This window comes from Protopterus annectens, chromosome 11.part0 (assembly GCF_019279795.1).
Source record: "Protopterus annectens isolate FY-2018-M chromosome 11.part0, PAN1.0, whole genome shotgun sequence".
NCBI lineage: Eukaryota > Metazoa > Chordata > Ceratodontiformes > Protopteridae > Protopterus > Protopterus annectens.
The window spans coordinates 307,058,150-307,070,979 of NC_056745.1; the positions used below are offsets into that span (position 1 = coordinate 307,058,150).

Below are 12,830 nucleotides of genomic sequence, written 5' to 3' on the forward strand. Positions count from 1 at the left end.
AAAAATATGTATCGTTACTATTATGCAAGAAGCCCAGAATTTCCATACAGAAGATGTCCAAAAAGATTAAGAGAGAAATTAGAGGAAAGAAAAATACTTGCACAAGAAAAACTGTCAAAAGCTTCAAATGCAAATTTGTTTTCGTTAATATAACATATTCATGAAAAACATTATATAGACCGAGAAATCTTGGATCATTTGGAAAAAATGATTGAGGATGCGAAAATATGAAATACAAAATCTAGACATTTTTTGAAAGGTGTAAAAAAGAAGTATGGACATGGGAAAGAAAGAGATTTGATATGGTGCAATATTTATGCAAAGGAGAAATCCAGATTAATACAAAACAAGCAGCTCTAAAGATATTCAAAGAGAAATACAGGCAAAGGCACCCAGATATACAAAACTTCACAATACAAAATTTAAGATCACAAAAGGGCATGCAGAACAGAAAATTAGTAAGTAGAAATTAAAAAATAGAATATAAAGTTATGGAATACCTGCAAAGCAAAGTATTTAGGGTAGAAAGTCTAACACAGGTTATGTCAGTGCATGATGGAACAATGAGTCCCCAAAGTAAGGAGAAACAGAAGGAGCAGGGGACATCTGAAGAAGAAATATGGACATCTGCAAGAAAAAGAGATTTATTATGGTGCAATATTTATGCAAAGGAGAAAGCAAAACTAATCAATACAAAAATGCAGTACCAAAGATATTTGAAGAAAAATACAGGTAAAGGCATCCAGATATGGAAACTTGTACAATATAAAAAAACAAGAAAACAAAGGGGGAAGTAGAAAAGAGGATTAGTAAAGGAGAAGTTAAAGAAATAGAAAATGAAGTTATGGATTACCTATGAAGTGAAGGATTTAATGTAGAAAATCTAACTTTGATAACATCACAGTATGATAAATTAATGAATCTCCAAATGAAGGAGAAACCAGTTGCCATATGAAGTTACTTTGGAGCCTTCAGAAAGAAACCATTACAAAAGTTCAATTGGACTTGCACAGCAAAGGAAGGTATAGGAAACTGTGGCAGCTCTGACACAGTCAATGTTGTGGAGTGATAGGCCAGTGAGTTCCCATATGAAAAAACAAAGAATGACACAGAGTGAAGTTGAAGAGAATATGGCACAGGAAGATTTCCTGGAACTTTCTGTAGACTGCACACGGGAAATGGAGAACAAAGAATGTGCCCTTGTTTAGAAGACAATTATCTAAGGGAATAATTGATTTAATACAGATGGATAGACATATTAAGATCAATGAATGAAATAGACCACAGAAAGTCAATAAAACCCAAAATGTTAGAAGTTTGATGAAACGAACATAGTAATCATGATTGTTCATAGAAAGTCTTGTGATATAACAGAAGAAAATATGATATATTACTGTGCAGCTAAATTAATAACAGATAAAGCCTTACTACAATAACACAGGGCAGCAAGGGAAAGAAAGGGGAGAAATCAAACGCCATCATGGAAGAATCAAATAAAGAAGACTATAAAGCTATTAAGACAAGAAGTGTTTCTGCTAGAAAAGTGCAGACGAAGGAAGCGATCAACAAAAATACTCAAAAAGATAGATGGGATAAAAGCAATGGACATTATCAGAACAGACCAGGATCTGTCTTACCCTACTGCAAATAATAAACTAAAGATATCAGCACAGACAGAAAAACTTAGAAGATATGCAGATAAATGTAAAGAAAAAGTACAAAATAATTTATTGATGACCCAAATACATTTTATAGAGAATTGGGAAACAAAACAAAAGGAATTGAAACACCACCAAAAAAAGAATAGACACATTTTGGAGAAATATCCATTAAAATCCTATAAAAAATAACAAAGATGCTGAATGGATAAGTAGTAAAAGAATGAATAAGAAGCTCAAATCTACAGGATATGAAATTGGATGAAGTAATGGTCAGAGAAATTATAGGTTCATTGGTTCATTGATGTTTACTAGGCTAATGACCACAAGGGCCTTTTTAAGCCTAGCCATGCATCCCAAATTTCTGAGAAGTTTTGGTACCCTTGATAAGTGTAAGCAGGGGCTTAGGAGGTGGAACATTTACAGGCAGGGGCCTGGGTGATGAACAATTTACAGGCTGCCTGTGTCCATTAGAGACATAGATACCAAACCAGTGATGAATTTCCTGTTACCCGTCCAATTGCCCAAGTTACACTTGAATTGGGTTAGGGAGGAACTCTGCTTCACTTGGATGGAGGAGCCTGTTGCAGAGAAGGCAGAGTCTCTAGGAAACATAGGCTTAGAAGAGGTTACTAGGCTAATGGCCCTGGGGACCTTACAAGCTTAGCCAAGCATTTATCCCCGAAAAAGAAACCTCAGTCAACACCTGTCGCCCCTGTCAGTGAGGGACAAAGGTGGAAACCCTGGGACAAATTTATGGTTTCCCATCAACTCATGAAGGTTGCATTTGAAGAGGGTCAGTGAGGTACTCTGTTTGACATGTATGGGAAGTCTATTCCAGAGATGGGGCAGCCTCTAGGAGAAAAACCTGTCTGTCCAGCAGGTTTTGTTGATGTCGCATATTAGATTTATGTGGGTAATACACGAGGAGTTGGACTTACGGATATGGAGCATCTCTAGTAGGGAAGGATCCGATATTGCCTTGTAGGTGAGACACAGATCACCTCTGAGCAATCTGTTTGATACCAAGTAGAGTGATAGTGATTTAAACCTGTCCGCATAGGATAAGTGTTGGAGGCCATGGATTCTCTTTGTGAGGTATTTCTGTGGCCATTCCAGTTGGTGCAGGTGTTTGGAAAGGTACATACCAAATGGAGCATTGTATTCAATTACAGGTCAAATAAGGGAGGAGTACAGAGAAGTAATAACGTCCTTTTTCCTGGATGCAATCCCTTTACTTATGAGATGAACCAAGTAAAAGGCTTTTCTGACCACTGCTGCCACATGATGGTCGAATGTGAGATTGTTGTCAACCTGAGTACCCAGGTCTCTCACCACAGGTTGTGTGCTTAGGGGGGGTGCCATTGATGTGGTAATCAGTAGGGGCCATGTTTCTGCCAAATGGTATGATAATAGATTTATTGCACTATGTTAACATCAATTAGGGAGTCAATGACAGCATCCAACTTACAGTCATCCACAAACTTGGTCAGCCACAGGCCCTTTGTCTTTGCCTGGACCTCTGAGAAGTATATGCCAAACAGTAGGGGTTCCAGGACAGATCCCTGGGGAACACCACTAGTGAAAGGTCTGCTGTCAGAGGTGGCATCACCTATTTTGACCTTGTGGATACTATCTGTGAGCCAGTTGGCCACCCATCAGACCAGACAGAGATTAACACCAAGTTGTGTTAGCTTTTTGATGATGTCCGAGTGGGGGATTACGTCAAAAGTCTCGGCCAGGTCAACGTAAGCTGTATGTACTGACTTTCCCTCCTGGGTCTTGGTGACAGTCTCAAAGAAGTCAACTAGGTTCAGTAGGCAAAATCTGCCCCTGACGAATCTGAATTGGATGGGGTTGAGTGCTTGTAGATTGTCTATGTCCTTGTTTATGAGATCCATAATAATTCGCTCCATGACTTTACAGATCAGGCTTGTCAAGCTGATGGGGTGATAGTTTCCTGGGTCAGTAGTTCTACTACTTTGTGCAAAGGGATGACAATGGCAGTTCTCCACTCTGCTAGAATGATGCCTGTAGTTAGGCTGTGGTTGAATAGGGTGCTCAATGGCAAAGTTAGTTCTTGCTGGAGATGGTGCAGAATACAGCTTGGGATACTATCAGGTCCCATGGAAACTGTGTTATTTGCCTTGGATAGGGCCTTTACCACTTGATCTACAGAGATGTGAGGTGTGGGACAAGTATCAGGGATGTCGACTGGGCCTTTGGGGGAGTGATAAGGGGGTGAAGTTTGCACCGAACCTATCAGCCAGCAGGTTGACTAAGTCAGCAGGAAGTGGTACCATTAAGTACTAGTTTGGAACAAACTTGGGCTTTGCCATGGAGGTTCCTAACGTAACTGAAGAAGGACTTGTGGTTTCCCTTTGTTTTGGAGGCTAGTTTCAACTCATAATTGGCTTTGGAGGTTTTAACTAGTGATCTAATTTGCTTGTTGAGGCAGAGGAGGGAATTTTTCTGGTTTGGAATTTGTTCCTTTTTACCCTTGGACAACAGTTTCTTCCTTTTGTTGTAAAGCCTGTTGATACAGGATGTCCATCAGACAGATTTGTGTTTCCTTGAGGAACAGATTTTAGTTCTGTTGGGTATGGCTGAGTCCATGCAGTTGTACAGGTACTTGTATACTACACTGGTGTACTGTTCAGCATAGTTATCTGCATCATCTGAAGGGGGGTGGGGTGTGAATCTGCTGATACCCTCCCTTAGGAGGTTGTAGTCAGCTTTTTAGAAGTTTATTAGCCTGGTTATGGCTGGGGAGGGTTTGGATGGGATAGAAACTTCGAATGAGACAGAATAATGATCTGATCTTACCAGGGAAGAACATACTATGGGAGTGGTGCAGTGATCACCCATGTTGGTGAGAACCAAGTCCAGTATGTTATCTTCCCTTGTGGGGGATAAGATCAGCTGATCTAGTGCATTAGAACTGATGAAGTCAAGGAATCGTCGGGTGAGTGCATTAGTGTAGGAATAGTTCACCCAGTCTATGGTGCGTTAGTTGAAGTCACCAAGGATCAGGGTGTTAGGGGGTACCTTGATGGAGTCAAGTAGGTCCAGGTAGAAGGTGTGGGTGTCCTAAGACATGCAGGGGGGGTCTATAGTGGGCTATAACTTGAATGGGTGTCTTGCCAACTGTCAGTTGCATCTGGAGTAATTCCAGTGCGTCATGTTGGTAAACCAGTCTGGAGGTGTATCTGTCCTTAATGAAGCTAGAGACTACACCACCCTAAGTATTTCTGACCTCATTTTGGGGTCAGAAAGTGTGGAATGAGGTATAGCCTGGTAAGGCAGGGGTGCACTCTGCAGCCCTGAATACCTGACTTTCCAGCAGGTCCTATTTATATCACATGCATGGTTTAAATCTATAGAACAGGTAATTCTGGTGCCATTTGTTTTGTGGATATGAGGAGGTCCATCAGAGTGGACTCTGTCAATGCCTTATATACCAGGTATAGATCTCCCTTAAACAGCCTGTAGGAGACAGAATACAGGTATAAGGCCTTGATGCAGTCTGCATAGGACATGTTACTCACACCCTGTATTGTTTTAGTGTGAAACCTCTATGGACGTTACAGTTGTTGGATATGCCTGCTTAGGTACATGCCAAAGGGGCAGTGTATTTAAGGATAGGTCTGATGCATGTTGAATAAAGTGGAAAAATGACTTCCTTTGACCTAGATGTTATATCTTTGTTTATAAGTTGCACAACACAAAATGATTTCCTCACTGCTGTAAACATGTGATGGTATAGGTCTAGATTACTGTCTATGTGTGTCTCCAAGTCCCTGACTACTGAGTCAACTCTTAGCTGTGTTTATCAATATGATAGTTACCAGGGGTGGATGACTTCCCAAAATATACTGTTATGTTTTAGTCCATGCCTCTAGCACCAGTCCTTTGTTTATGTCAGCCCATCTTGGAGAACATTTGTGTCAGTGGATGATTCAATGACAGCTCCTAATTTGCAATCCTCTTCAAATTAAGTCAGCCAGAGGCCATTGACATTGACAAAAAAGGAGTGGTCCCAGGACTGATCCCTTAGGGACTCCTCTTGTTACTGGCCTCTTTGTAGTGGTGGACTCCCCATTTCTAACTTCCTGGGTCCTGTCTGTGAGCCAGCTGGCTATCCACCAGGTTACATAAGGGTTTGTACCCAACATCTTAAGTTTATCAACAGTGCTTAAGTAGGGGAGTGTATCAAATGCCTTCACCAGGTCAAGGTAGGCCGTGTGAACCATTTTTCTCTCATCCATTGATTTGGTGACCTTCTCAAAGAAGTCCACTAGGTTGAGTTGGCATGTCCTGCCCTTGAAGAAACAAATGGGGTTGGAGGTTTCCTATGTCATTATTGATCATTTCCATGATAATTCTTTCCATGGCTTTGCATATGAGACTAGTGAGACTTATGGGTCTGTAGTTTCCAAGGTCTGTAGTTGGCCCACCTTTACGCAGAGGGATGTCTGTTGCAGTTCTCTATTCATGAGGCACCAAGCCTCTTTGGAGGCTATACTTAAATGGCAATTCCAGATAGCCTGAGAGATCATGTTTCATGCTATTTACAAGGCATCTTGGAATGTTGTCTGGGCCCACTGCTGCAGTGTTCTTGGCCTTAAAGAGAGCATTAGAAACCTGTTCTGTAGTGATAGCAGAGGGAGTTATATTTGATGGTATTTCCTGAGGGAAGGTTGATGGGGAGAGAGGGGTAAAGTTGGAGTTGCATTTGTTGACCAGTAGGTTTGCTATATCTTAAGGTTCAGTATAGGTGGATCCACTTTCAATGAGCTCAGTACACAATTGTGTACTGCCTTTGAGGTTGCGTACATAACTAAAAAATGCCTTGTGGTTGTCCTTGGCCTGGGAGGCCAAATTTACCTCAAATTTGTCTTTGGTAGACTTATTTGTCTTCTGAGTTGTTTGTTTAGTTTGACTAGAGTGCTTTTATCCTGCTGGGTGCTGCACCTCCTAATTTTTGCCATGATTTTCTTCCTTCTGTAATACAGCCTTCTGATGTTGAGATTGCACCAGGGTGTCTTGTTCTTTGAGTTAGTTCTGTACTTCTTCCTGGTGGGTACAGCTGTCTCTGTGCAGCTATTAACATCCTTGTATGGAGTTTCTGTGAGCAGTTATGCGTAGGCAGCAGTGTTCTCAGGATTTATGGTGGCTTGAATAGTAGGAAATTAACCTTAGAGTCAGGGTTTCAGGTTGTATTTTTACTTCAAATGAGACCATTTTGTGGTGTGACCTTACCACAGAAGACATTACATTAGGGGGTGTGCAGAACTCTCCCATATCAGTGAGAACCAGATCCAGTATAGTTGCACCACTTGTTGGTGTATGACAATCTGGTCTAGGGAGTTTGTGTTTCAAAATCCAGAAATTCTTGTGCCTGTACATTTGGTGTCATATATGATTCCCAGTTAATAGTGGGGCAATTAAAGTTGCCCATGAGTATAGTATTGGGTTGGATGGTGAGTGTTTCCAATACGTTTCAATAGATGGTATGGCTTTCCTGGGTTATAGAGGGGGACCTTTAGCGTGCAAGGAAGTGGTATTGGATTTTGCCTAAGGTGATTTGAACGTGGAGAAGCTTAAGTGCATAGTCCTGTTTGACCAGCCTTGAGGCATATTTATTTCTGATGTTCATCAAGACACCTCCACCTTCAGTACCTGTCTGTATAGTAGCTGGTCTAAATGTGTGAAAGGCATTATAACCTGGAACTGTTGGTGTGCTCTCCATGCTCTCCATGACCTTAAACCATGTCTTAGTGACAGCAAAGACAGCAGCACTCTCTAGGGTGAAGAGAGCTTCTAGGGAGTGGAGTTTTTTGTTTAGGCTCCTAACATTGAGCAGTAATACCTTTAGATTTTCTTGATTTTGATTTGCTATGTTGGAAGTACTTTCAGCTTAGCATTGCCAAAAAAAAGGCACTACTGGGGAGGACAATATTTTAGCTAATATTCGAAAGTCTACAGGGGAGAGGTGCAGGCCATCCCTGGCAAAGCAGTATGATCTGGTGACCATCTCCTTCCATGCTGACAAACTTTGCATCCCCTTAGAATGACACCAGAAATTAAGCCAATTATTAAAGTCAGTTAACTTTTGTTCATATTGTGGCATCATTCTCGGAGAAGGTAAAATGCTGTTCAATGTTAGGCTTTTACTAGCCTGAGATACACATTCTGGAAGCTCCATGATGTCTCTCTTAATATAATCTAAGAAAGTACATCTCGGGTCTTCTACACCCAGATGGACTGTGACTGAGTCATACTGGTGCTTGTGGGCCAATGACCTGAGTGCATGCGTAATGTAGTGTATCTTGGCCCTTGGTAAGCGACTGACTGTGACTTTCTCCTTACTCAGTCTGGTGAGAGTGACATCAGTGTGTCTCACAATGGAGTCTCCAATGACTAGAATGTTGATTTTGTGGTGGTTTGCCTTAATGGGCTTAGAAGTAGAGGCTCCGTGAGATGAAGCTGTATGTGTCGATGTGGGTGTTGCTTTCAAAGAGTGCATTTGGGGGTTGGAGGTTTCCTATGTCATTATTGAGGGTGTTTATGTGTACTTCATCTAGGAGGTCTTTGGGGTTTAGGAAGGTTACATTTAAGTGTCTTGGCATATGTGGGACTATGTGTCTGCTTTGAATTATGTGTGATGGATTCAGTGTGTTTACTACCGACAACCTTATTGACATTAGGAGTGCTTTTATGTGAGAGCTTTGCCTCCAGTGACATTGTATAAATACATCTCTCACATACCATATCTGTTTGTTTGAGAATTAACTGGTTGTCAGTAAACATGAGGCAATTTCTACATTGCCTCAGGTTGCCCATATCCACGAAGCTGGAAACAGAAATACTGGGAAAGTTCATATCCATGTTAAAAGTCCATTTTAATTGATTAGACAGTTGGAGTGAGAATATAAGGTAATGTCAGGAGTATCTGGTTTGTGGCTCTGGGGACAGTGCTTGTCATTGCAAACTAGTTGTCCTGTGTGCAACTAGGTATTGGTGAAATTTCAATAGGCTTTTACATGAAATATGTCAACTCAAGGTGTCTGTGGCTATGCAGACCACTGCCAAATACTCAAGGGAAAACTAATAAGTAGAACTTGATGATTTATGGATAAAGTATTTATGCAGATATTGTGAAGTTAGAAGGAAATTGAGCAGTACTTACTGAAAAGAAAGAATTAGCTTGTCAAGAATGAAGAAAAGAGGGGAGTCCCCAAATGGCTACTGCCTGGCTACTATTAGTGCTGGTCTCACCACAGCTTCACTCTGCTGGGATACAATGCTCCTTTGCTCCTTCTCTCACCAGAAGCAAAACAGTAGCACCAATCCCAAAATGAGAAGCAGGCCACAGCCTGTTGGTGATCCACAGTCTTATCACAGATGATGCAAAGGTCTGTGGGTTTGTTGTAGCTGCTTCCTCTTAGATGCCTTGAATAGCAACCAGACAAATAATGAAGATCAATCACAGACACTCCCATTCCAACCAGAAGAAGTCAGGAATCTATGTGCTCTGCTCCTTCTGTCACCAGGAGCAAAATACAAGCACACATTCAAAACTGGAACCTATGAAGCAATTATTAGGCTTTCTGGTTATCAGCAGTCCCCAGGAAATAATGTTCCTATGCTCTTTCTGTCACCAGGAGCAAAACAGAAGCACTAATCCCAAGATGACTACTGAGAAGCAGAATGTGGGCTCACTAGTAATTGGTGGTTTTAGAGTAGATGTTGCCGATTTTAAAGGTAAGATGGAAAATGGTTTAATACTCTAAGAGCTGCAGTGCAGTGTACACTAAGCAGTCAGATATTGAAACAAAATTAAGAAAACATCCTAAATGGAAAACCCCAGGCCCAGATGCAGTACCTAACTTCTGGCTAAAAGTATTAACATCTTTAGCAAAGATATAGCCATCAACAAGAACTACATATATGTGCACCTCGAATAGACACCGACCTCTTTAACAACAGGAAAAACAATATTCTTCCTTAAGAGTGAACTTGCAAGATATCTTAGAAACCTGAGACCAAAAACTTGCCTTCCAATGATGTATATACTATAGACTGGAATAGATGCCAACAGAACTTGTGATCATTTAGAAGAAAACTCAATTGCCATTTGAACAAAAGGGTAACAAAAGAAAGTAATACGGAACAAAAGATCATTAAATATTTACAATGGAGAATTGTAAAAAGGGGAGGAATCTAAGTATGGCATGGATGGACTACAAAAAAGCATTTGACAGCATCCCACATTCATGCATAAAAGAGTGTTTACAAATATATAACATGCAACCTACATTGATCAATTACATTACAGTAACCATGAAACAGTGACAAACTAATTTGCAGCTAAGCCATGGTAAATGGCATATTATTATCCTGGGAATAAAAATTCAAATGGGGATATACCAGGGTGACTCTTTGTCACCATCACTGCTGCTTTTTTGTCTTGCTTTTAACCTATTAAGTTGTCTTACTGAATATAGTAGGTCATGGCTACAAGTTCATGAACTTTAATCATGCTTTGACTTATGAATGGGGTCCATTCCTATCATGGTATTAGAAACCCAAAAATCTTGGTAACATTATAAAAAAAAAGAGTAAAGCACAGCATTAACACTGCCAACAGCTACCATCTGTGCAATATTGACTGCATCTTTACCTGTCACATTACCCATACCACACCAACGCCTGTAAGGAGCCAAACAATCAGACTCCTCAAATGTATAATTCGACTGTAGAAGTATGATCTTATTTGGTTTGTACAGTTAGGATGATTAGATACAGCATCTTAAAAGCTGTTGCTATCCTAAGGAAACCATGACCAAGGAAATGAGAATAACAGTAGTTACAGGTGTACAACTGATATATGTTTTCCTTCTTCTGTTTTAATAATCAAAATGGAGATAAGCTTTTAAGGGTCTATATCTTCATCCACATTTGCCTTACACTTGTCATGTATACTTAATGTTCCCCTTTTTGTCTGGCAGTTAGTGCAGAGGAGTAAGACTCCGAGTTGTTTCCTGAGCCAGTGGTACAGGGTTTGGTCCCTTCTACTTCGATTTGCCTTCAGTGTGACTCTAAACAAGTCACTTTCCCAGAGAATGGTCCTGAAATAGGGCACTCATATCCGATGGGCTTACCTGTTTAACAAGTATGTAAAATATAAATAAATAAGACATGCAGGTTTGCATATATGTTCCATAAACTGGTGATGCAGGCATTGTTAAATTTCAGTATATCTAAACCACTGTGTATTAATGTAAGCCTATATTTTTTGTTTTAAATTCTAAATGATATATTAGCAATACAATGTCTGAAGACTGGAGCTATAACTATTGTTTTCTAACTTTTCTAACTAATCTTTCTGTACATCAGATATAAATATGAAACAGCAAAGGTAACAACTTCATTTAATGCAACATCAGTTATTGCCATGTGTTCAGCTTACGGGTCCCAGGATTTCATGTCAGAGCAAGCAAGAAGTTCATTATTGATGCAAGAAACAGGTATATACTTTAACTTTAAATTCAGGTTAACCATAATAAATTTGTTAGATGTTTACTTAACATGTAGTTCATTACTGTGCATTATCTTTCCTTATTAGTCATTTTCATAGTCTCAAGATGAACATAAAGGTATTTATTTTTCCTTAACATGAGTACCTTCCCAACAAATAATACAAATACATCAAGCCATACTGTGACAGCTTCTCACACCCTGGCTGAGAGAGTAGTTCAGGAAAGCTGACTGTTTAGTTTATTGCACTTAACAGTAAAGTTGCCCTTTGCCCATACTTTAATAGTATTAGAAATAAATACTCTTGATATAGACTATAAACTAAACACAATAAAGGCATCATGAATGAACTGTATAGATACCCTGTAAATCCAAAAAGTGAAGAACAAACTAGATTAAACAAACCACTGACAAGAGACTAGGACGGCACTAAGAAATATTTATTGTTAAGTGCTTTTCATTTGATAAGTAAAACAAACTTCATCAGACATACTAACAATCATGTGAACGATCTTATATAAGATAGCAATTAGCCAATCATTTCATCTGGTGCACATATTAAATGAGGTGATTTAAAAGCTGAAAAGAACTTTTCAGAGGGTTGTTCTGTTAGTAGTATTTTAAAAATTAAAAGCCTGATAAGATGACTTGTAATTGGTACTGCAACTTTGATCTTTCTTCCAGAGTTATATTTTAATTGTTCCATTACATATTTAAACATATGTACATAATTTTCATTATTGCCTATCATTACTTTTATATTTTTTGATTATATTTATGATTATGTTTAATGTTTCTTATATATAACACACTGTACTTAGGTGTAATATTAGTTGTACAGTTTAGGTTATACTGTGTTTGAATTCTCACATGTTTATTTTAATAGAGAGAGAGTGGAGCTTTTTCAAGGTGTCTACTTTTTTAAAATGTTTTTAAAAAAGTTCTTTTCAGCTTTTAAATCACCTCATTTAATATGTGCACCAGATGAAATGATTGGCTAATTGCTATCTTATATAAGATCGTTCACATGATTGTTAGTATGTCTGATGAAGTTTGTTTTACTTTTCAAACGAAAAGCGCTTAACAATAAATATTTCTTAGTGCCGTCCTAGTCTCTTGTCAGTGGTTTGTTTAATAATGTATAGATACTCTGACAGCTTTTATGAATCCATACTGTGACCCCAACTGTCAGAGCTGCTTGTTGAGGCTGACATATGAGTATTATTTTCTGAGTCTGATATTCTTGAGCAAATACTCGAGAAGAGAGCCAAGCGGCTGTTCACGAATGACTGTGGTCCACGAAGTACTATGGTTTAAAACCATAGAACTTCGTGGACCACAGTCATTCGTGAACAGCTGCTTGGCTCTCTTCTCGGGTTATTGAGTGTGTTAGTTTTTTCCGTTCTCCTGTTGTTTTTATTCTTGAGCAAATGAAAGGGACCTTAACAAGACCCAGGATGTTACTGTTACAGACTTACAAACAAATTACATATTCAGAAGTTAAGCCAGACTGCTTTACTATTACATGCACATTTACAGGGAAATCACGTCTATTTCTGTCTATAAGTGTGCTTTTTCATTTTAATCAATACAGCAAAAGCAACCTCATTTGAGTTTCTTAAAACATTC

The 12,830-nt window shown here is 39.3% G+C and overlaps 1 protein-coding gene across 1 annotated transcript in view; it reads left to right on the forward strand.

Annotated features, from left to right (window-relative positions):
• Positions 1–12,830, forward strand: part of LOC122815361 (solute carrier organic anion transporter family member 1A1-like) — a 418,921-nt gene that overhangs the window by 151,433 nt on the left and 254,658 nt on the right. The window contains exon 5 of the mRNA XM_044087816.1: positions 11,061–11,191. Coding sequence (XP_043943751.1) covers positions 11,061–11,191 — 131 coding nt within the window. The remainder of the gene's footprint in view (positions 1–11,060; positions 11,192–12,830) is intronic.